Source organism: Ambystoma mexicanum, chromosome 6q (genome assembly GCF_040938575.1).
Source record: "Ambystoma mexicanum isolate Mex_15411 chromosome 6q, UKY_AmexF1_1, whole genome shotgun sequence".
NCBI classification, from domain to species: Eukaryota; Metazoa; Chordata; class Amphibia; order Caudata; family Ambystomatidae; genus Ambystoma; species Ambystoma mexicanum.
In genome coordinates this window covers 6,207,886-6,233,414 of record NC_090937.1, presented here as the reverse complement: position 1 = coordinate 6,233,414, position 25,529 = coordinate 6,207,886, and the positions used below count along the sequence as shown (strand labels likewise).

At 46.5% G+C, this 25,529-nt stretch overlaps 1 protein-coding gene across 2 annotated transcripts in view; it reads left to right on the top strand.

Annotated features, from left to right (window-relative positions):
• TDRD7 (tudor domain containing 7) overlaps nucleotides 1-25,529 on the top strand; it is a 2,843,905-nt gene that overhangs the window by 864,908 nt on the left and 1,953,468 nt on the right. The window contains exon 5 of one of the 2 annotated variants that reach the window (XM_069630366.1): nucleotides 25,265-25,315. The exons of the other annotated variant lie outside the window; for it this stretch is intronic. Coding sequence (XP_069486467.1) covers nucleotides 25,265-25,315 — 51 coding nt within the window. The remainder of the gene's footprint in view (nucleotides 1-25,264; nucleotides 25,316-25,529) is intronic. 2 annotated transcript variants of the gene reach the window in all.

The following is a 25,529-nucleotide window of genomic DNA, read 5'->3' as shown; positions in this document are numbered from 1 at the left end:
AGATGCAGGGCTTTGTTCATTACTAGGACTCCATAAAAGATGTATTTTTATTTTTATAGAGCCGCCACACGCCCATAGGCCTCAAAAAACAAGACAACTAACAACCGAAAGCCAGGGGAGTCAGGTTAAGGGGATGTCGGACGGGGCAGCGTCATATACTGTATTATTGGTCTGCTGAATTAAAGAGGCAGGTTTTTATAGCCTTCTTGAAGTCAGCCAGGGATGGAGATATTTTTATACAAAGGGGGAGAATATTCCACTCTCTGCTGCATGTATTTCGAAGCATGTACCATAAAATGTGTTTAAAGCGAGGTTGACTCAGTGTATGGTTGTCGCAAGCCTGTTGTCTTCGTGCAGACTGCTTGACCTTCAGGCGGTTTGTTAAATACAGAGGAGCCAGGGTGTTCTGACATTTAAATGTAAGGGATAGTGTGTTATGGGTGATCGTCTGTGTAATGATTTTCTGTATGGGGTTACGTGCTGTCGCTTAGAGTCCATGAATTGCTCTGACTGTACCATTTTGTGTTGTCTACGATAGTGCAAATTGGACTGAGATGTGCCGATCAACAGCCCAGACTGTTGCAGTATAATCGAGAATTAAGCATGGCAGTGCAGGAAGGGCTCTATTCTTGAGAGATAGGGAGGGTCTGATCTGGTGAAGAAGTTGATTAACGTATCCGCTGGTCGAGCGTATATGGGATACTTGTTTTATTGAGAGTTTTCAATCAAGATGGACTCCCAGTGTTTTTACACATTTGGAGACCGGTATCAGATTACCCATGATCATGAAGTTGGCATAAAGTGGATCTAGTTTCTTCAACCGAGGTCCTGCAGCAACAATGCTTTCTGTTTTCTCGCTATTGAGGGCTAGTGAGTTTGATGCCATCCATAGTTGTATTGCCCTTTACACCCTAATATGGACCTTACTGTCTTCTCCGTGATTCCCTGACAATTGCAAGAGTACATGGTTGTCATCTGCATAGTAAGCATATCGGATGACCAGGGTATCAAGGAGGTTAAGGAAAGGCCTGATGTAGATGTTGAAGAGGGGACTGGCACAAGCCCTCTGGTACTCAACCTGTGATGGTAATAGGTGGGGCCTGGGCATTGTCTACAGCCACTCTCGATGTTCTTGGACCCAAGAATGACATTATCCATTGGGTGGTCTTCTCGGAGCAGTTGGTAATTTCTTCTAATCTCTTTTGCAGCAGCCTATGCTCTATGAGACCAAAAGTTGCAGATAGGTCCAACAACATCAAGAGTGCTTTCTCCACAATCTCAATGTTATTTGATTCGAGCTACATTAGAGCAGTCTTAGTTCAATGTTGGCTTCTAAAGCCAGATTGAATGGGACCCCAAGATTATTTTTGTCCCTCTAGCAATTTAGCAGCTACAAATAGGCCACTCTGTCCAGTATCTTGAGAAGATACAGAACGTTGATGATTGATCAGTAATTTTTAGCGGATGCCGTGTCCAATGTATTCTTCTGGAGCAATGGAGTGGTCCATGCCTCCTTCAATGACTGTGGAAACATGCCATCTGTGAAGGACATATTAACCATTTTTGTAATCCATGGGAGGAGTACCTCCTTGGAGTTCTTGAGTATGTTTGTCGGACATGTATCCCCCAGGCATGACATAGGTTTAAGTTTCTGTACTATGGCACCGATTGCAGCTTTGGTACAGTGTCAAACTCGAATTTAGGATGTAGAGTGTTGTGGTTGGTTGCTATCAATGAATGTTGAGGTTTAGCGCCTTGGTTAAAGATGCTTGGCGATTGGCAATGGCCTGCTGGTGCCTTGTCGTTTTAGTCACAAATTAATTTTGTATTGCTTGACACCATGATACCAAGCATTGTCTCTGGTGACGGGGGGAGGGGATGGTGATGCTTTTATTTTGAATTCCCTAAGGATTTTAAAGAGCTCACTTGTGCTGGAGCTTGCGTTACTAATTCTTAGGTTGTAACTTTCAGACTTGGCTTCTATTTTGGTTCTTTTAAATGTTTGCGCTGCTTCTTTATATTACTTCAAAGTGATGGGACATGGGTTCTTGTGCCATTCCCGTTCCAGGGCTCTCTTCACTTTCCTTTCCTGAATGATGCTGTGAAACCATGAGTTTTTAATGTTCTTAGGTGCCAGTGCATCAATAGTGGAAGCAATAGTATGTGAAAGGTGTTGTACTAGGTCTGTAGAATTGGTAAATGATTCTATTGGTTGTAGATTAGCAAGCAATAATGTAGGAAAGTTAGTAGCTGTGATGTTTTCTTGGTACCTACATTTCCATTCTGTTCTTTGGTTATCCATTCTAGTAGGTGCAGAGGGTAATAGCATAGACGTATTAACCACAACTTGGTCTGACCAAATACAGGCTGAGTAGAGGTGGATATACCACGAAGGCTGTGCGTCAGTATCCATTCTATGGTATAATCTCCCCCAGGCTCTGCATATGATCCTTAACCTGTTGGGTGAATCCTGTGGCCTCGAAAGCTACCAAAAGCGATGCTGCATGTGTGTCGTTTGGGTCTTCAGCCCAAAGGTTAAAGTCTCATGCAACAATGACATGGGATTTGGGTTTGGTAAAACTGTTCACTACTGCAAGTAGTTGTTCTTCGAAAGATGGTATATTTTGTGGTGGTTTATATTAGGATGAGAATTGTCAATGAGCAGTTTGGGTTGATCGTTTTTACTCTCAGACTCTCACACCCCTCAATAATTGGGGTGTTTATGGGGTGACAGTCAAGATTTTTACTTTATAAATGAGAGCCACACTACCTCCTTGTTGCCCAATGTGGTCAGTTCTTAATAACGTATAGCCTAGTGCAGAGAAAATGAGTCTGTTATCTGAGCTGTATCGTGGAGCCATGTCTCACTGATTTCCAGCGTATCAAGGTCATGAACAATGATGTGATCAGCGACTTCTATCCCATGCTGTACAAGTGAACGTGTGTTGAGTAATGAAAAGCTCAGTTGCTGGTTGTGAAGAGTAACATCAGTGTTAAGTTTGGGATGTGGGTCCTCAGTGGGCTTTGAGCCTTGGTGCAATAATGTTGCGTTGGTCTGGTCTGTGATCGTTTGTTTTTTGCTATCTGGTTTAGGTTGGTCACTGTCTAGGTCGGGCTCTTTGTTATTGTCTGGCAAACATAGTGGTGATATATTGGTGTCAAGGATGGCCGTTAGTGTGTGGGGAGAGTTCCATGTGGGTAAATGTTTCAAAAGTGGGTAGAATCTCCTTTGTTGGGTAACGCTCCAAAATGTGCGAGTGTTTTGTTTGAGGACTGTTGAGGTCAGAGCTTATCCTCAACTTGTTTGAGACAGGGTTAAAGTGTAATGTGGAGGGGTCCGGTGAGGGCTCACTGCCCTCAGTTATTTCAGACATGATGAGAGCGTTGTGGGACTGGTATTTAGCTAGGATATCAGCTTGCCGTATTTGGTATCTAATCTTTAGCGAGGTAGTCCTGGTGCTGCATACTCTGTAAGGGCTTTTGGTGCGAGAGATGCAAGCGCACTGGGACGCCCCAAATAGAGGCTGCAGGAGTGAAGAGAAAGGGAGAGGGCCTACATTGTGTAAACCTTGCGTAAACCAGCATTAACCGGCCTGTCAAACCCGCCGGCGCTGACGCACTGTCGACGTGTATTGGTAGTCCAGTTGCTGCTGGATGATGTAGCTCAAAGGAACTACTACATGCAGTGAGAACCCGGCGTAAAAGCAGGTGGGGCTCAGCAAAGGTAATATGTGCTGTCCAACAGGCTCTACACTAGCAGACTGAACTGCTGTTAGTTATTTAAACACCATCCCAAGAAATTAGGGACTTTTAGCAAAATGGCAATATGATGGATACAGTAGAGATGTATTCTAAACAGTAAGCGTGAGGCACCGTAATCCACACTACAGGAAAATCAGTTCACTGGGAGCAGCACAGTTCGAATATAAGCTGCAAGTGTAGTCAAACTGACTGATTTTCATTCAGCAAATACGAGTCAATACATTATTTTAATCATGCAACGTAATGGTCTCACTCATCCGTACTTGTGAGCTACACAAAGTCCTCTTTTTAGGGACTGGGTGGGTGAGGGCGGTTAAACACCAAAGCTACAAATTCCCACAAACCAGCTTCCTATCCTCTTTGCTAAGAGTGAGTATTCACAGATTCAAACGCATTATGTCATGTTCACCCCCTACTCAAAAAGGAGCGAATAACCATGTGATTTATCAAAAATATACATATTTTAATTTTTTCAAAAAACATTACACTTAACAATCTTATTCTAAAAATGTTTTGAAAAAAGACACCATCTAGAATTCATTCCTATGCTTGTATGTGTATTATCTACCTGGAACAACAATTCATATACCAGACCCCTTCTATACCACACTGCAGGGTATATATCTTAATATAGAAGGGGTCTGGTATATGAATTGTTGTTCCAGGTAGATAATACACATACAAGCATAGGAATGAATTCTAGATGGTGTCTTTGTTCAAAACATTTTTAGAATAAGATTAAGTGTAATGTTTTTTGAAAAAATTAAAATATGTATATTTTTGATAAATCACATGGTTATTCGCTCCTTTTTGAGTAGGGGGTGAACATGACATAATGCGATGGTCTCACTCATGCAAATCAAGTAAAGTAGCATGCTGGGGCGCTTAAACCACTCTGCTACCAAGTGGCTGGAGGGCTCTATCTTGGATGTGGACTCCAGGAATTGTTGGTCAAAATAGGGATTGAACATTAGAGCCTATGTCATTTTAGTTTACGAACCCCTGTTCACTAACTCAAGTTTGCCTCCATCCTGATTCTGGTTTAAAGATGACATCTCTTTTTGTATCCTAGTTGGTGTAACTTGGACCCTGTAGGTGTTTTTTTTTTTTTTTTTACCAACCTGGCCTCAATATATAGTGTCCAGGGTGGACTGCCCAGGAGGATTGGTATCCCAAAGAGTATGTTAGAAATGAAGCCAAAGAGGGGTGCTGATCTCTCGAGGGGCAGCCTACCACAGGCAAAAGCAACAGATCCGCCGCATCCTAGAAGACAAGGTTCTAGAGGCAGAAACAGCATGTAAAGCTAAGAACTGGTCCCCGAGAACCTACCGAATCCTGCAGACGGCACGGAGGAAACTAGAGGCTCATTACGCGGAGGACACAGCCCAGCTATTAACCAAGACGAAGCAGAGCTACTACGCCAGGGGAAACAAAGCTAATAAATTCCTGGTGGAAAAACTCGCAAGAACCAAGAAAAGGAACACTATTCTAAGCCTCCGAGACCCCCAGGGTGCAGCCCAATTCGCGGATCGAGATAAGCTGAGAATTGCAGAAGCTCACATCACCGAAACCATGACAGCTACCCAAAAGCCCCAGGAAGATCAGCAGTCCTACCTACGGGAAGCAGCCTTGCCTAAGCTCTCAGTTACGAGCAGAGAAGAATTGGAGGCCCCGATTACCAGCGAGGAGATCGACAAAGCCGTTAAAAGCTTAAGAACAAGAGCCCCGGGCCCGGACGGTTTCTCGTCCCGATTCTACAAACTCTTCCGGCCTCAGCTACTAGCCGCAATGACGACCCTCTTCAACTCCTTCGCCACCTCTGGATCAACAACCCCGTCAATGAGAGAGTCAATAACAGTATTAGCTCTGAAACCAGGAAAAGACCCAAGCGACATAGCAGCCTATCGACCCATCTCACTACTAAACCTAGATGCGAATATCTACTCGAAGGTCTTGGCAAACCGATTAGCGAGGCTTCTCCCGGACATCATAAACCCAGACCAGACGGGATTCATCTTAAACAGAGCCACCACAGATAATACACGCAGAGTCCTCAACCTGATCGAAATAGCCAGACAAGATTCGAAAAAACTCACCCTGCTAGCCTTAGATGCGACCAAGGCTTTCGACAAAGTGGACTGGTCGTTCCTCCGCCTCACGCTGGAGTCATTCGGCATTGGGCCCTCCTTCCTAAAGCTCACCCTAGCGAACTACCAAGCCCCGACCACCCTGCTCCGAGTGAACGGCCTCCTGACTCACCCGATCTCCCTGACATGCGGCACCAGACAGGGCTGCCCCCTCTCCCCCCTGCTATTCGCTATGGTAATGGAATCACTGGCCCAGCGGATTCGACTTAACCCTAGAATCAAAGGCCTCCAAGTGGGCCCTACCCAGCACAAGATAGCGCTCTACGCTGACGACGTGATGATAACCATCACAGACACCTCGCAATCCTTAAAAAGCCGCCCTAGCGGAAATCCACAGATTTGGGAGAGTATCCGGATTCGCCATTAACTTTATGAAATCGACAGCCCTGGGGATAGGGTTGAGCCAGAGAGAGAAGGCATCCTTCAGAGCTCAATGCGCGGTCCCGTTAAATGACACATCCATCCCCTACCTCGGGGTGCAGATCCCCGCTAATCCAGGAGACATCTATCGGATAAACTCCCCCCCCCCCCCTGATGAAAGCCCTGGAAAAAGACCTAGACTCCTGGCACAAGCAGGAAATATCCTTAATAGGCCGTAAGATGAACCTGCTGCCACGATTCCTGTACGCCTGCTCGGCTCTCCCCATCATAGTCCCTCCTCGCCCACAACTACAGAGACTGCAAAGGAAGATATTTGGATTCATATGGAGGAGGAAGAAGGCCCGCATTCCCCGGAGGACAATGCTATGTGCTTCAGACCAGGGAGGTCTAGGGGTCCCTGACCTCCAAAAATACCAAATGGCGGCGCAGATAGCGCATACTAGGGCTTGGACTATAACGTCAGGGCGCCCCAAATGGATGGACATAGAGCAGTCCAGATTACCCCTCCCATTACGCTTCCTTCTACACTTGCCAACCGCACTGCGCCGGACATGGCCAGCTATATTATCCTCAACCAAGCAAACATTGAAGGCATGGGATTGGGCCCGCAAAGCCAGAGGTATCCCGAGAGCGCTGGGCCCCTCAGCCCCAGTCTTCCACAACCCGGCGTTCTCCCCGGGAGCTCACCCCACTAACTTTAAGAAATGGATCGCCGGGGGACTCTCTTCCCTAAGCCAACTATTTGAGGGAACCCAGCCGCTGACATTCGCCCAATGCAAAAGTGCGTTCAACCTCACTGAGTCAGACAGATTCACGTACTGCCAAATCAGACACTGGTGCACACACCCCCAAACGCGAGAGGCGGCCACCCGGACCCTGGATGCCCTGGAACTAATAGTAGCGGACCCCCCCTCCCGAGGACGGATCTCGACACTACACCGACTATTCCAAGAGAACCTCCTGTCCAAGAGAGCGACATATATGGCGCAGTGGGAAAAGGACCTAGGACACGCAATCCAAGATCAAGACTGGATCGATATATATGGGCCCGCACACGCTCCTCATCCTTCTGCATCACCAACCGGGAATGTGCATACAAACTGCTCATGAGATGGTATTTCCCACCACTACAACTACACCACTTCAACCAGTCACTGGACCCACAATGCTGGCGTCGATGCGGCGCGCCAGGCTCCTATCTACACATGTGGTGGTCATGCCCGGTGGTGAAGAGCTTCTGGACCCAATGTATAGGGACCATCACAGACATAACCCAAATTCCACTGCCACTGGAACCAGAGCCGCTACTATTGGGGACCCCGATCCCGGACACCTACCCGAAAACGGGCGCTCCCGCGGCCCTCATCACGCAATTACTCCTAGCCGCTAAAATCACAATAGCCCGGACATGGAAGACCCCGGAGGGCCCCCTACCGGTGCTATGGTGGCTGAAAGTCTGGGACATCTTCATTGCTGAGAAAGTGATGGCAGCAAACAGAGGCCGCCTCCATCAGTTCACAAACATTTGGTCGCCTGTGATTGACTATGACTTACGCTTCCCGGCCATGACATACAAACCGCGCCTAGTGCAATTGGCCCAGCAGGCGGCGGACAGGGAACGGTCCCAGCTGATGGAGGAGCAGGCCCCAGAGGAGAGCCAAATCCAGGACTTGAGGACGTAAGCTGGGAGGGGAAGGAGAAAGGAGAACCGAGGTGGGAAGAGACAGGAGCGAATGAATCAGAAATCGGACCTTATGGGGCGGGAAATAGACAGTCCACGGTAGACCCCCGAGACCAAGAAGTGGGGTTGGGTGGGGGGGGATGTAAATAAGCGGATTATAACTCCGAGATAAAGTGTTAAACTGAGATGTCAATGCTTCCTCCTGTATGCCGACTGAAAATAAACAAGTTAAAAAAAAAAGAAATGAAGCCAAAGTAAGCGAACTCCCTAAAACATCATGATCCTATCTTGCAGATAGTCAGGGTTTGTTTGTTTATTTGTAGGGTGCCAGAAAACCCTTGGGTAGCTGGGCGCACAGAATAATAAGAATACTTAGTTTGGTTACAGGTTAGATTACAGGTTGTTGGTGTCATAAATTATATACATTCTTTACATGTAAGGATAGAGGGTAACATATAAACAGTAAATACATTATGTAAATTTTAGATGTAAGAGTGGGGGGTACGTATGGCAAAAGATCACAATGCACATAGTCTCAGGTTTCAAAGGTCATTGCGTCTGAGCCAGGTGCGGGTGTGGTGCCTGAAGCTATTGTAAGGCTGGTCCCTTCTTAGTTCAACTGGTAGGGCGTTCAAGTACTGAGCTGCTTGCACAGGGAAGCTATTACCTCCTGTTTTTTTTTAGTCGGAATCTCGGGGATTGGAGGCAGAAAGAGTTGGCTGTTCTGGTTGGTCGTGCAGAGGTTTTTCTTATTATTCTGTCCCTAAGGTAGGGGGGGGCTGCGTTGTTCAGGCATTTGAATGTTAGTGTGATGATTTTGAAGGTGATCCTATCGCTGATTTTTAGCCAGTTGTAATTTCATAAAGGGAGGGTTACTGAAGAAAAAATGTATGTTGCATTGCAACCCATTTCTGTGTCTCAAGAACTTTGTTCACCTGTGCCGGTGAAAGACTCTGATCAGCCAGGCATCTAAGTATTGGTACAAATTAATACAGTGAATTTTGAGGTGTGCCACTTGTGGTAGGTCAGACTTTTTTCAGCAGAGGGCGCCGTACGTTGTCGTCTACCTCGTGTCCCTTGAGAGACTCCGTCCTCCTGGAGTATGATGTTGACGCTGTTACATATGACACGGTTCTTCGCCTCGGCGTGTTATTTACTGCCTGGTTACGAGTATCGTTACTAAATTGTCTACTCATGCCCCAAAAAAAGGCTTCAAGAAATGTGCAGAGTGTTTGTCTAAGATTTTCATAATTGATACTCGTCAAGCATTTCGCTGGTGCCTGCGAGTGGGCCACATCGCCGAAGATTGTGGCTTGTGCCAGTCTATTACTGGAAAAGTGTTAAATGGAGAGGGAGGTTAAACTTGCTTTGGGCAAACCATCCTGTTTGTCTTCGGTGACCCCCACAAAAATGTTGTTTGAAGATAAGCGCCCAAGAGGGAGATATCCGCACTGGGCCAAGAGCCACAGTAAAGGTTTGAAGTGCTCCAGATCTCGCAGTCCTCTTCGCCATCTTCGAGGAGATCAAAGAAAATAAGTAATTGCTCTAGATCGCCCTCTACGGATTCCTCACCCGAATGGAAACGGGTAAGATTTCCTAAAAAGTGGGCTAGTCAAGTGGAACTGGAAATGTTCGGATGGCAAATGTTAAAGGTGGTTGAGAAGGCAGCAAAGCCAGCCCCTTCATTGAAGTCTTTAGAGACTCCCAACCCCATTGCGCGAAAAGCTGACAGAGTGTCATCTGTAAAAACCACTGACCAGGTGCCGAGCGACCGGACAGTAGGTCGAAGGCTTTAAAGGCATCTTGTGCGTCTCTCATGGCCTCAAGGCCTCCTCCTCCGACCCATTCGTTGACGTCAAAGTTGAATCTATCAGTGCCGAAACAGTCCGGGTCGAAGCCCTCAGACTTTTGAAAGTCCATCAAAGGTTTTTACACCTCAGGGAAAAAGAAGTCCATGGCCTTGATCTATGAGTAAGAGGTGGGGGAAGAAAGCCCTATTTATAGTTTTGGTAGGGAGTACAGCACTCCTGGTGTACTCAGGAATCCAAAATGAGAACTTGTGGACACCCTGCGGGATGCCAGTTGTCTAGACACCTCTCCAGGGGTTGATTTTGGCACTCATTGAAGGTTCAGGTCATGCTGATGCATCTTATAGATCAGTAATGGCAAAGGTTATTGAATGCCTTGGATGGGGTGCATTATCTGAGTGTGAACAGGATGACCTTATAGATCTTTTCGACAGGGAACCTCCTAATGACCCAGTCATTCCCTTCCAGACAGCAATAATGAATAGAGTTCTAGAGAACTGGAAAATCCAGATACCATCCCTGCGGTGCACAAGGATTTCACAAAAAAATATAGATCCTCATCTGTGGATCCAGAGTTTTTTTCGAAACACAAAACATTGTTGTGCAAGCAGCTACTGCTGCATCTAAGGGAACAGCCTATCCCACAGTCCCTCCGGACAGGGAAGATAAAAGGCTTGAGGCCATGGGAAAGAAGGTTTTCTCCGCAGGGAGTATGGCACTGAAACAAACAAATGCTACTTGTGCTATAGCAAAGTTCACCTACACTTTTTGGGAGGTGATGGCCATGGCATCTGAACACATCCCAGAGAGTGAAGAAAGGGATGGCTTTATGAACATTCTTCAGGACGGTAAAGATGCTATGTGCCAATCATTGCAGTCAGGGCTAGACACTGCAGATTGTATTAGCTGTTCTATGCTGCTGGTACAGTGCTTAGACGATTTGCCTGGCTTCTTAAATCAGGGTTTGCTTCTGATGTGCAATCCAGATTATTGGATGTGCCGTTTGAAGTGTCTTACTTGTTTGGATCTAAAGCAGACGAAAGTCTTGAAAAGTTGCAGTCGTCTAAGGCAGTGATGAAATCTTTAAGTCAGGCCATTAGGCAGCCCCCAACATGGTCAAACGGCTCCATCTTCTGCTCAGGGATGGAGAAATTGTTAATTTCGTTACTATTCCTCAGTTAGCAGAGGAAGGGGTCAATTTAACCAGAGAGGACCGAGAAGGGATCCTCAAGGCGGTCGAGGACGTATAGGCAGAGGAGCTGCAGCAGTATACGCTGGCTTGCCTTCTGCACTAACCAGTGCCACAAAACCACTTTGAAAACTTAAACTTGAATCATTTGACAGTGGTGGGAGGCAGATTATCCCAACATCTGAAAGAATGGTGAAGTATTACAACGGGTGCTTGGGCACTACAAACAGTTGTCCATGGTTGCTGCATCCCTTTTCTAAAGAGACCACCAGACTGTCCCCCAGGAGGCCAGTCCTTGAAAGTACCAGAACCGCTCCTCCTACAGCAGGGGTGCACAACTGATTTTGAAGGGGCCAAAAGTACCTTGCATGCTGCCTATAGTGGGCCGGAAAAGTAAATGTGGGTGGGGCCGATAGGTGCGGCGGGGCATGGCGTGGCAGGAGGCCTTTTCAACCTCCCATTTCATTAAAAACATGGAAAAGAATACGTTTTTGAGCTGTAACAGTGTTTATTTGTATTTCAAACGTACATTTTGTACTACACATTTTCCATTGTTATCATTTATTTCTATTTAGTTATTGCGTATCGTCTGTGTAATTAAAGTATATATATTTTATTGACCACTGATTGGACATTCCGTCATTTTGGACTGCTGTACTTTGTTGTTTGGGTTGGCCAAGAGGAGTATGGCCTTTGCTGAGTCAGGTTTCCACAAAAATCAAAGGAGGTACATCTCCTAATGGTGCCGGTTTTAGCTTTATTATTGGGTTCACTCTTGGAGTGCGACAATATGCCCGATGGCCCCCAGCCCTCAACCAAACGCTATGCCCCATGGTCCCCAACCAAACACTATGCCCCATGGTCCCCACTCCCCAACCAAATACTATGCCTCATGGCCCCAAACCCCAACCAAACACTATGCCCCATGGTCCCCACACCCCAACCAAACACTATGCCCCATGGCCCCCCACCCTCAACCAAACACTGTGCCCCAATGCCCCCACTCACCAACCATATACTGTGCCCCATGGCCCCCACCCAGCAACCAAACACTATGCACCATGGCCCCCACCCCTCAACCAAACACTAATAGATGTTTTCTGTTTGGTGATTGGGAGAGTCTGGTCAAGGTGCGGTGGATGACCAGCAATGGATGTTTGTGTTTGCTGATCGGGAGAGCCCGGCCAGGGCACAGTGAATCCCTGGCAATAGATACTGTTTTTCATTGAGTAGAACATTAAGGAAGGAAAGGCCATGCAGTGTCAAATAGACACAAGGCATTCAATTGGTTTTGCACTGGTGGTACGGTGTGGAGAAAGAAATTAAAAGGAAATGTGTGTGCCTCTATCTCGAGAGGTATTTTCCCATAGCTGCATGCCATGGAGCTGGGAGCAGCCATCAGGACTCCTCTGTCTGCTGTTTCGTCCGAGATAATCCCTCAATGGTTTCTCAGGTAGGATGCGTGAGCCATTATATAGTTGTTAGTTTTATTAAGAAACATGATTGTTAAAAGATTACATCACTAGGTTTTGCCACACATTAAGTAAATGCTGCTATAGGTAATTGATGTCGGTAAGTAATGTATTGGTACGCAGGGGAGAGAGGCACGGACTAATCAGGCGGCCAGGAATGTGGGCTTGAGTCTACGATCAGCATATGTGCTGCCTCCCGGTACCTCACCAGCAGGTCTGACTTTTGTACTCCACTGGGCGGCACACACCTAGACCTCTTCCCCTCTGGATCCCGAACGCACAATCTCGCCCTCTACCCCCTACAGACCTGAACCGCCCCCCGACCCAGCATACAGACTAACAAGCATACACCATGCATACATACCCGAACCCCCCACCATACAGACGAACCAGCATAAACCATGCATACATACCCATACAGCCCTGAACCCCGCCACCCCAGCATACAGACTAATAAGCATACACCATGCATACATACCCATACAGACCCGAACCCCCAAACCCCTAACTCAGCATACACCTAACAAGCATACACCATGCATGCATACATACAGACCTGAACTTCCCACCCCACTCCTCAGCATACAAATAACAAGCAAAACAGAAAGGTGATTGCTGGAAGGTTTTGCACTAATCATAACCACGGGCACAGCTCTGGGCAACCCTCCAGACCATCCTTTCTCAGCCTGCCAAGCTATTACAGAAGGGGAAAACCCATATGCATATCAGGCTAGGTCCTACCCCAAAAGGGGCAGTCCAGTCCGAACTGCTGGGTCACCTCCCTTCTGCACGAGACCACAAGTATCCCCAGACATGTTTCAGCATTGTTGGGCATCATCACTGAGGAGTAGCTTGGGTCTCTGGCCTAAGAACGATGGTCTGGAGGGTTGCCCAGAGCAACGCCAGTGGTTAAGATTCATTCTAAACCTTCCAGCCATCACCTCTTTGTTTTTGCTACAACTAACAAGCATACACCATGCACCCACACAGACCTGAACCCCCACCTCCATCTCAGCATACACTGGCCATACACAAGAAAACAAACATACAGACAGACCCTACACCCCCCCCACCCCTACATCTCAACATACACTGCCCATACATACAAAAGCAAACATACAGACAGACCCGGCATCCCCCCAACCCCGCATCTCAACCTACACAAAGTAACATACATGCAGGCAAGCCTGACACATCCCCTCCACCCCACATCTCAACATGCACACAAAAATACAGGCAGACCCCCACCCCGGGGGTCGCAAAGCACAATAGGGTGCGCCGCATATGTCCCGTGGGCCATATGTTGTGCGCCCCAGTCCTACAGGAAGTTCAGACACTGTTGGAGAAGGGTGCAATCGAACAGGTACCTGTAGCAGAAAGAAATCAAGGCTGGTACACTCCTTATTTTTGTACCCCGAAAAAGGACGGAGGGTTGCAGGGCATCTTGGACTTGAGATGCTTGAACAAGTTTCTCTGGAAGGACATGTTCAAGATGGTCACTCTCTCGCAGATCCTCCGGCTCCAAGATTGGATGGCGTCATTGGATCTTCAGGATGCTTATTTTCATGTGCCGATTCATCTCAAGCACAGAAAATACCTGAGATTCGCTGTTGGCAGTTTTCACAATCGGTTCTCCGCCCTGAGGATTTTAACCAAGCTGATGGCAGTGGTGGCAGCGAATCTACAGAAGGGGGGGGGGGATTCACATCTACCCCTAGCTGGACGATTGTCTGATCAAAGCCTGTTCACCCGAACAGGCTCTGGAACATCTGAAAAGAATCTGTGATTCTATCCATAAACTGGGCTTCTCCCTCAACTTCAAGAAGTCCCACATGGCACCTTCCCAGAAGCTGCAATTCATTTGAGCAGACCTCACCTCTGGAAAAGCTTTGCCACCAGAGGTGAGGTCTATCCACATAGCGCAGATGGTAAACCAATTTCAAAGTGCCTCAAATCTTCCGGCCTTCAATTTTCTGAGGTTGCTCGGTGTCAGGTTATACTGCATTTTTCTGGTGCCAAATGCCCGTCGAGAATGAGGTCTCTTCAGTGGGCCCTCAGGACTCGGTGGTCAGTTCTTTGGCACGATGACGGATCTGGTACAGATCCCGAACAGGGTCACGCAGGATCTCCTGTGATGGTCTGTCAAGAAGAGTGTGTTGAAACGGGAATTCTTTTGGCAACCATGGCTAGAGATTACAGTGGTTACAGACCCCTCCCTATCAGGTTGGGGAGGTCGCACCAATGGTCTAACAATCAGCGGACACTGGTCTCCGTCGGAGTCCAAACTGCATAGCAACATTTTGGAGCTGAGGGCAATCGGACTAGTGCTGATGGCCTTCCTCTGTGCGAGGAAAGTGTGTCCTGATAATGACCGAAAAACAGTGGCCATGCATTACCTCAACAAGAGATGTGTGGGGTCACTGCCTCTGTGCAGAGAGGCAATGCAGCTCTGGTTTTGGGAACTGACAGAAGGAATCTCTCTATCGGCAGTACATCTGGCGGGAGAATAAAACATGGCAGCGGATGCTCTGAGCAGGCAGAGCACAGTCTGCCACGAGTGGGAGTTAGCTCAGGAAGTCCTTCAAGAGATCCTCACCGTTCGGGGGACCCCACAAGTGGATCTGTTAGTGAGCGACCAGTGTATGCTCCATGGAATGGAAGAGGAGCTCTAAGGGGACGTGTTTGTAGTGGACTGGGAATTTCCACTTCTGTATGTGTTTTCACCAATCCCTGTCATTCCCGATGTAAGCTGGAGGGTAAGAACATTTCAGAAATCCATGATCCTGATTTTCCTTGAATGGGCCAGGAGGACGTGGATACCCAGAACCTTTTTGAAATGTCCATCTGCTCTCTAATTCTTCTTCCACAAAGAGAGGACCTTCTCTCGCAAGAGGGGTGTTGCATTCTTCATCCAGATATCAGGACCCTCAATCTCCATGTATGGTTTCTGAGAGGTTGAAGTACAAAGATTGGGACCTTCTGGAAGATGTCATAGAGGTGTTGCTTTCTGCCAGAAGGCCATCAACAAAATCTTTTTATTGCTGCTTTTGGAACACATTTTGCAGCTGGTGTAAAGATAAAGGAACTGATCCATTTACTTGTAACACACCATTGGTTTTGTCTTTTGTACCACATTTAATCCATCAGGAGCTACAGGTTGCTACAGCGAAGGGCATCTGGCTGTGCTCTCTGGAACAAGGTTCCTACTTCAAGGTTTCCATAGTCATCAAATTTCTGAAAGGGTTGACCAACATCTTCCCAACTGTATCTTTTATTCTTCCGGTCTGGGATCTTAACCTAGTTTTAAGCTTCATAATGGTTTCTCCATTTGAACCAATACATTCTTACCACTTAGGATGTTGTCTTTAAAAACTGTATTCTTAACAGCCATTACTTCTGCTCGCAGACTGAGCGAGCTTCAGGCCTTGTGTTGAAACCACCATTTACGGCCTTTCATAAGGACAAGGTAGTTTTGAGGGTTCGTCCCCCTTTTCTGCCAAAAATAGTGTCCGAATTTCATCTGACACAAACGATTGTCTTACCTGCCTTCTACCATCCTCCTCCTCCATCTAAAGAGGAGAGATTACACAGACTTGACCCTAGAAGAGCCTTGAGCTTGTACATCAACAGGGTTTCTAAAATAAGAGTAGACTAACAATTATTTGTTGGCTATGTGGGCCACAGAATGGGACAAGTGGTCCCTAAACCAACGCTTACTCGGTGGATCATAATTTGTATATCCAAATGTTACAACCCGGATGGGAAAGTGGTTCCCAAAGGCCTAAGGGCCCACTCCAGAGTTGTAGCCATTCTTCAGCCTTCCAGAGAGGGGTACCGCTACAAGACATCAGCAATGCTGCCACCTGGTCTTCTGTGCATAGATTTGCAAAATATTACTGTTTAGATTCCCTTTTAGGCCGAGAATCCAGACTTGGAAAGGCTGTGTTACACAGCATAAACCAAAATTAAACGAGAATACAAATTCTTCTTTTCCACCTCCTGCAACACAATGCTATGGGAGAATATCAAAGGGGAGGAATACGTGGGAGGACACCATCCATTTGAAGAACAAATTATTTAACCCATTTAATGTTCTTTCGACTGGATCTTCCTCCCACGTATTCCTCATCGCCCTCCGATCCTTACCCTTTGTCAAGAAGGAGTTTCCGTGGTTTACAACTTCCTCTCTGTTAACACTCATGTATTCTCAACTCGAGACTGCTCGAGACTTCTCTGCTTCCTCGACTACCCTTGTAGCTCATTGCCCTCCCTGTGCTTCTTCTCGCTTCTGCTCTCTCTCTTCTTGCTCAACTTGCATGGAATTCCCTTCACCTGGACATCTGAGAAACGGTGCACACAGATTTGTTCAAAACCAAATAAAAAGCCTACCTCCTCCCCTCAGATTTAGCCACTTAACCTACCTCTCATCTGCCACCAACCTCTGTCCCTCACTTCCTCTGCCTGCACTCTATCACTTCACCCATCATGGTCACATCCCGAGCACAGCTGGCCGAAACACCTACCTCCACTTAAGAATGTCCAGTGTTAGTTGTCCTTAATCTATGTATTTCCATTTATGTACTGTCCACAATGACTGTTTCATTTGCTCCCCTCCACAACCTGGTAATAAAGCACCTCAAACTCATCCCATTGTAAGAAGTTCACTGCTTCCTGTCAAATCTGATTTCTTATCTATTGTAGGTTCTTTTGTGATCAAAAGAGCATTGTTCCTCCTATATATTGAGAAACCTCAGGGCATCCTCACTTCCTTCTTCCCAACTTCCTCTGCTCAGGTGGCCAGGGAAGGGCCATCTCTTTCGGATCCCGACCCTGGGGATGTATATGCAAGGGAGGATCACCCGGGTGGAGGAGATTTGGGGAAATGGATGAAGGATTTCCTTAGGTGAGACATGGTATCACCCATTCCCATGTCATGATTAACCTTCCATCCCAGAAGCTTTTATAGGGTCCTGTCAACCGACTTCAGAAGAGCCAGTGGAAATGCCCTTATTAAATAAAGTCTAAGAGTACACCTCGAAGGAACTATTTTTATATAGGCCAGGTGAAACCCCTTCAAAACGTTTGTTGATTCCAAGACACCTCAAACAAATGCCAAACCAGAAAGTAACCAACTAGGAGGAATACCCCATATCATTCAATCTCTATTCCTTCGACACACATTCATGGTTCCTCAATCATCTGCCTTTAAGTCTGGGATGAGGAGGCAACTAGGAGTAATGCACACTTCCAGTCAGTTTCACCACTATGGTACTGAGGTACTGAGATGAGAAAGATGACTATGAAGGGTCAGTCATGTCCAGTTAATTGGTGTAATTATGGTCAGGCAAACTGCTCTCACCTGCAACCTAATGAAAGGCCACAGGTGCTTAAAAAAGTGGCCAAGCAGCATGTAAGGGGTAACCTGCCTGGAGAGAAGGTGGCAGCTGGAAGGCGAGGAGCAGGCTGGAGTGGGAGCAGCAGAGAGGACATGTGTTGCCACGGGGTGAGATGGGTGCCGCAGGCTGTGAATGGACCAGAGCCCTGTCAATTGCCTGAGCTGCGATTTTTCAGCTGGAGCTGGGGAACACGGAAACCTCCTAACCACAATGGGAGGCTGCAGGAAGGGTTTCCCGACAGCGAGCGCTGCTCGCCGGAGCTCCCGACGTCGACCTGGGAGTTACTGTTATATATCTTTTTTAATATTGCACAACTCACCCAAGCGCCTCAGTGCGCAGCAAGTTAGAGGAAAGAGGTGAGGAAATAGGTCAAGACCAGGGAATCCAAAAGTTGAGATTGAGATATCCATCAACAGCAAAAAGATGCGTTTTAAGAGCTTTTTTAAAACCGATAGTTTATCACAAGTGCGAAGATGGGTAGGAAGGAGATTCCACTCCACAGTCGAGGAGCAATGGAATCGAAGCAGGTGCCACCATAGCGCTGAAGCTTAAATATTGGAGAGATTAGTTTCAGAATGTGATTAGACCGAAGTGATTGGACAGGGAGAACACGCCTAATTCGATTCCTAAGATAAATGGGCACTTTCCCATGGAGACACTTATGTGTAAGCAGTAGAAGCTTATATGATATACAGTGTTACTGGGAGCCAATGTAACGCCTTTTGTGCCTCAGTGACATATTGGGCCTCATTATGAGTGTGCCGGTCCAGTAACAACGGTGCCGGTAAGCCTCCGGGACTGTTGTTACCTGGCTGGAACAATACGGATCTGCCTGCTTGAGTCGCTGGCAGACATGCCGGTCACAGTGACCACGGTAAGCAGACCGTAATGGAGGCACTGGCACCGTGATTTATGGTGCTAGGGCCTCGTGTTCCCCATTCCCATCGAGTCCTTTTTGACTCAAATGAGAATGGGGAATACAATTTTTCTGGTGCCTGACTTCCCGAACCGGCGGTGTTAGAATCCCCTGCTGTTACTGGCAAGCCAGGCGCTGAAAAAATGTGCAAGTCCGGCGGCAGCCTGCCGGTTTTACCGGCACGGCTACCGCCGGAATTGTAATGAGGCCCATTGTCTTCTAGAGAGACCATTAACTGCACGGACTGCGTTATTCTGGGCCACCTGTAGCATATCAAATTAGATTTAGAAGTGCCCGCCAAAAGACAGTTCCCATAGAGTGGAGCAAAAGACAGAGACCAGAGAGAAGATGCAGATGCCCAGTGGAGCAGACCATCCCCGGTAAATGCAAGATGGGGAACACTCGTACCTGGGTGCTCCAGGGGCGGGAATTGGACATTTAATGTTGTCGAACCAACGGAAACTCAGGAGATTGGGGTTTGGAACCCGAATGAAAGCACATTGAATTATGAACCGGTTGTGAAATATTTTTGAAAACACAAAGACAAAAATTGAATACCGAACTAAAGAAAAGATTATGGAAGCAATGTGAAATCATAGCACAAGAGGAAAGCGAATGATGTGCTATTGTGAAAGTAATGTGCTAAGAAGCATTAATGAACCAAGTGAAAGCCAGTAGTGAACAAAATGAAAAGCAAGTGTGAAAGACAAGCTGCTGAATTCGGTTGAGAAGGTGAAAGCAAGGTGGTGGAAGAAGATATACACCACAGAATAAAGTGAATAGAAGCTGTGGCAAAGTCAAAAGATGACCAAGGAGAAACCACAGCCCATGTTAAATACGGACATTGATACAAGGTGGAAAACCTTTGTTGGTCAAGGAAAACTAAGAGCATGACAAAGTGCCAAGGGTTATTGGTTGTGTGACCTGTGATGGGTGGACCGTGTGGTCTGACAACTGCTCCTAGACCGAGTAGCCCGATTTGGGAAAGAGCCAAGAGAAACCCAAAGACTAAGGCTATGTGGTACAAATGCTGAAGTGAAAGAAAGCATCCGTTCGACTTGCTACAAAGTCAAAAGGATTATAAGTGAAGCTGAAAGTATTATTGAAAGTCAAGAGACTTGAACTGTGTTGTCCTTCGGGAAGGGAAACCAGAGGTATTCTGGAACTGTGTTGAACTTGGGGAAGAAAACCCCAAGATATCCTGGAACTGTGTTGAACTTGGGGGAGGGGAACCCTGAGCCTTTTTGTGGAACCATTTGAACCTAGGAGAAGGGGAAGCTGAACTATGCCACCAGAGCTGGAAAAAGCTCAGAACATTATTTTGAACACGGTTTGTTTTGGTGCTGACATCCATACACATTATATATGTTTATTTGTGAGGGCAAGTGTAGGTTTTGGATACAGACAGACTTTTAAGTTGAACTTACTGACACAGACTGTCCTTAGTTTCTTTATGTAGGCAAATCCCACCTTAGCATTGGGCAAGTTAGGCCTTACTCCATCCTGACTTAAAAATACTCTTTGTTAAGAAAAGTGAATCTGTTGTCCATCTTGCTTCATGATGCCTTCTACGAAGGCTTAATGATGCCTTCTACGAAGGCATCATGAAGCAAGATGGACAACAGATTCAATATTTACATAAATCACTTTTATTAACTTAAATGTCAGGATGGAAAAATGCCTAACTTGACCTATGCTCAGGTGGAATTTTCCTACCTAAATAAAACTAAGGAAAGTCTGAGTCAAAGAGTTCAACTTAAGAATCTGTCTGTGTCCAAAATGTATCTTGGCCTCACAACTAATGTATACAATGTGTAGGGATGTCAGCAACCAAAAGAAACGGTGTCCAACAAAAGGTTTTGAGCCACTTCCAGCTCTCGGCTTCCTTTCAGCTCCGTTCCCCAAGTATAAAGTAGTTCCAACAAAAAGTCTCAAAGTTACCTCTTGTGTTCAGGATAACATTGTTTAACCAGTACTCAGGGTTCCCTTCCCCAAGTTCCAAGTAAAACATTTCCAAGCACTGAAATGAACCTTGGTCGTAAGTCAATAAAGGGTTCAAGTCTCAGGGTTCCCTTCCAAAGACTTAATTTCAGCACAAAAATATCCTTTGTCTCTTTAAAGTTCATTGTCACTCTTGCACCTTCTTTATATGTTGAAATTGCGACTGTTGAAATTATCTTCAAGCTTTGTTTCAATATTTAAAGTTCCTTTAAGATACAGCGCTATTGTTTTCACTTGTAGGTAAAGTAGCATTCATTTTGATTATACAGCATTTAATGGTTTTACTTGAAATGTAAGTTTCATTTTACTTCTGAAATTAGTATCTCACAGTTGTGAGAAACCTGAGGGTATTCTCACTCCTTCTCCCCCTGGATCCTCTGCTCAGGTGGCCAGGGGACGGCCATTGCTGTTGGATCCAGAACCTGGGGTTAACTAGCGAGGGAGCATCACCTGGGTGGAGGGTCCTTTGGGATTAGGAGGGGGGTGCCAAGGGGTGAGACGCGGTATCCCACTTTTCCTATGGATGGTAAATCTACCCTTACCCCTCCCACGACCTCTTTAGGCTGTGGTAAAACATCTCCCCTCCTTTTCCCATCTGTAACATTTACCGGTACTGAGACACGGAATTCCCCTTTGCTCAATTATCCATCACCATTCTCTATCTCTCAGCCTTAACAGGAAATTGTAAATCTAACCCTGTATCCCCCCTCCGCAATTCCAACACATACTGAGATGAAGAAGAGGCAATAAAGAGTAGGAAAGATTACATATGGGAACAGTCCCTGTAGTACTGTGTGGAAGAAACCAACATGACCCCCTAACAAGGTCAGGCATAGTCAGACATTTGACTTCACCCATACACACCTGCTGTCACGATTCGCTCCCTTCGCTCCCGTTCCCACCACTTAGGGACATGATTTGGGGTTTATTCCCTACTGGACTTTCCTTCCGAACCTTATGCTACAGTGCTGTGATGAATTGGGAGTGCTAAATCCTTATTTTCCAGGCTACTTCCCTCCCGGATCCATTCCAGGTTTCTGGCAGCCAGCATGCTGCTTTAATCAAATGACAATGCTTCCCAGAATGTCTGGCCCACTGCTTCATCTCCACCCTTGCAGGACAAGGTTGGGTGGAGGATAGGCAACACCTGTGGCTGCAGGTGCAGCAAGCACCACACCTGAGGCGTGTGCTCGTTAAGCAGCTTTAAAAGCCTCGGTTTGCTTCAGTCCAGCGCTGGTCAATGATGCAGTGTTCCTGTTTGTGACTGGTCCCTTGTTTCTGGTTCTTAGCTTTGTGCCTAGTTCCTAGTTTTTATTTATTGTTTCTTATCCCTGGATTTCGAATTTAATGTGCTTAATATTGCGATTTCTGCTTCCTTGCTTCCCTTTGTCTTCCTCTGTTTGCAGGCAGCATTTGTCCGTGCTTTCCTTTTTGGTGCAGCCCAGTTTGCCTGTGTTCTATATTTCTTTGACTTTGCCCTTTGCTGCTGTAAACCTTGATACTTTAGTCTTTCCTCTTTATAGATTTAGCTTCCTGCCTTTTTCCTTGGATGGGTAGGGGAGGTTTGCCTTTGTAATTACGTTTTCTCTGCTCCTGTTCCTTTACTTTCTCTTGGAATCCATTCCAGGTTTTCCCTTGCATTTCTGCATTTATTTCACATTGCTTATTAGGTGTGGTGTGCTGTTGTAGCTAGCTCCTGTGTGGATGCCTATGTTTTCCTCATTATTCTGTAATCACTATTCCTACTTGCCCTTTGTCTTGAGTCTTATGTATTTAGTTATCCTCACATTGCTGTTATAGCCTTTCTGGGTCCCTATTTGATCAACATGGTTTGTGGGCTTTGCTGACATTCAAGTGGTATTTCTAGTCCTCGTGAGTACTGTTTTTAAGTTACCTTATTCAATACCATGAAGAGTGTTAGCTCACAGATCCTGTCGTTGCTTGCCCTGTACGTGGGGTTAGTGCTGTCGGTACCTGTAACAGTAATTGTGGGTAAGGAGGCCATTCCTGCTATGGGCACTGTGGAAGAAGTGCCCACCTTTTTATCCCTTGAAAGGCCCTCAAGGCACCAAACCATGAAATACTTTCCTTGTATTCATAAGGAGCTTCTAAGTGCTTACACCACATCCCTTTTCATATATTTGTATTGTTGTCGCACTCTATTTGCACTCCTGGGTTTTAGTATACATGTGTCTTGGTTCCTGTGTGCATGTTGTTTGACTCAAAGCTATTCACTTTGTGATCTTGTGCACATTTCGCTTGCCATGTTCACTGCCTTTGTCCTCACCTGACACCTGCACTCTATTGCCTACCATGTTAGTACTGGAAGGAAGAAAGAGAGCGGAGAGTCAGGCATGTCTCATTAATTGACCTAATTGGTCCAGTCAAGGGAAGCCAAGAACTGCTTGACAGGGCTCGGGTGTATGAAAGCGTGAGCCCTCGGCAGTGCAGGGAGAAGCAGTTGGGAGACTGTGTGACTGAGTCCATCAGGGGATCCCTTTTCATTCCTAAAATGTTTTGCCAGAGAGCAAGCTGGGATTGCTGGCTGGAATGTGAAGGCAGGAGCATGAGAAGCCGGGGATGACCGGAGGATAACAGGACGCCGAGATGCTGGCCAGGTGTATCGGAGGGGCCGCAGCGAGACAAAAGAGCCAGGTCTCAGTGAAGCTGGAGGAAGGTGAAGTACTGCCTATTGGCCGTGTCCAGGCCAGTGCTTGTTCCACTGGGACATGTCGGTTCTAGGGGATGGGTGAGGGGGCATGTGGTAAGACCCTGACCTCACACCCTGTATGCCGGCAAGCTGCATGTCGGCACCACCCTTTCTGGGTGAGTCTCACTAAGCGAATGAGAGGAACCCTGGCTGGTGAGGATGGCTGGAGTGGTAGCGGCGACTTGAAAGCAGAAAGTAAAGCAGTACACATAAAAAGGAAAGCAAGGAAAAAGCAGTGTGTGCAAGGGGTGCGAAGCGAAAGACAGTAAAGTGAGGGTGCAAGCAACTCGAAGCAGGAAAAGGCGGTGCGAGCGACCCGACAGATTGAGAAAGTGAATTCCAGAGTTAGAGAAAGTAACGAAAAGGGTGCGAGCGACCCCTAAAGCAGGAAAAGGGGGGGGGCATGAAAGACCCGCAGGTTGATAAGGGAAAGTGCAAGAGACACGAGACCAAGAAAGGAAGGTGCAAGGGTGCATCACCAAAGAACAGAATGTGCCAGGGGTATGATAATGTAAAGAAAATTGTGCAAGAGGCTTACCGAAGGAGCATGGTCTTCATTGCCCTTAGTTGCTTCTTCTTCGTCCCAGTACTGTCAAGTGTCGATTGGGGAGAAATTACAGGAATGAGCTTATAACAGCACATGGAGATGGGAGAAGAGTTGTGTTCGTCACTAACAGGAAAAGGCGATACCATGTCTCGCCCAAGGGCACCCCACTTCCATTCCTCAAGGATCCTCCACCTAGGTGATCCTCCCTTGCTTCTCTGTCCCAGGGGCGGGATCCATTAGCGATGGCCTTTCCCTAGCCACCTGCGTAGAGGATCCAAAGTGTTTAGGAGTGAGAATACCCTTCGGTTTCTCACACTTCACAATACATAAATAAATATTTCATTATTAATTTGTGAATTTTGGAGCCTCTGCCTTGATCACCTGACAAACTCCTGTGACCTGATGGGCTTTTCCCCAGCGTGCCACTGAGGTCACTGTGCTTACCACCTGAGCAAGTTATAATTAGGTTTGTGATGGCACTCATTTTACCAACCTACATACTAATGAAGTTTAAAGGGGTGTCTGGGGTTTTCATATCTCAAGCAGCTGTTTCTCTGAGGCAACAGCTCTTGCCTTCCATCACCCTTATCACATAGCCACTGGTATTGAATGGAGTCTCCAGGCTCCCCACTATCTGTATTTGCTTATTCCCAGACTCTTGTTGCACATATGGTCAAATGGATATGAAAAAGAAAGGGGATAAGGAGTGGGAGAGAGACAGGTTCTGACCATGGCAAATTGGCAAAAGTGAAACAGGATCTGTCTGCAATAGGCTAGTGCTGGCAACCACACGTTTCTATGACTTGTAAAGCACTATTATGATGTTAATGTCTCTTGTCATACCTTACAATGCTATCTTATGATCTATGCAGATTCAGATGTGTATGCTCATCAGTCTCTTACTGTTCCCTGCAATAACATGCTCAAAGTCTACACTCCAGCCAAAACACGCATACCAACTATGCCACACACATGTGGCATTTGTTCACCCCTTACAATAGTTATCAAACTTTAGAATACTCCACCTCTACAACAAATTTACATACCATGCCCTGAGTCAATGCACCCTTGCACCACAGGCACATGAAGCACTCCATTGTAAACAAATGTCTCTGTGCTCTGTCTACAACACATAGAACCTGCCCCCCACAAATAGCTCAGGGAACATCCAGTTTGCATGCATAAACACAACAGCAAACCTGTCTTGCAGTTGCTCTTCTCTCCCCACTAACCTCACCCATCACTGTCTTTTAGATGTTCCCGAGCACCTGGAGACCATGCAAGTGGCAGAAAAGTTGAAATACGGTAGGAGTGAAAACGAATTTGGTGTTGGTTGGTTTACCTCAAGACCTTTATATCTCAAGTGATTCAGTAGGTTTCCTTCCCCACAATCAGTTAGTTTTCTTTTGTCCTCATTCCTTGATGTGGACTGTTCTGAGTCTTCTAAGACCTGGGTTCAAGCGAGAACTTGGCCGGATTTCTCTTTTATACAAGCCTAAATGTTTTGAGGGGCCTCCTG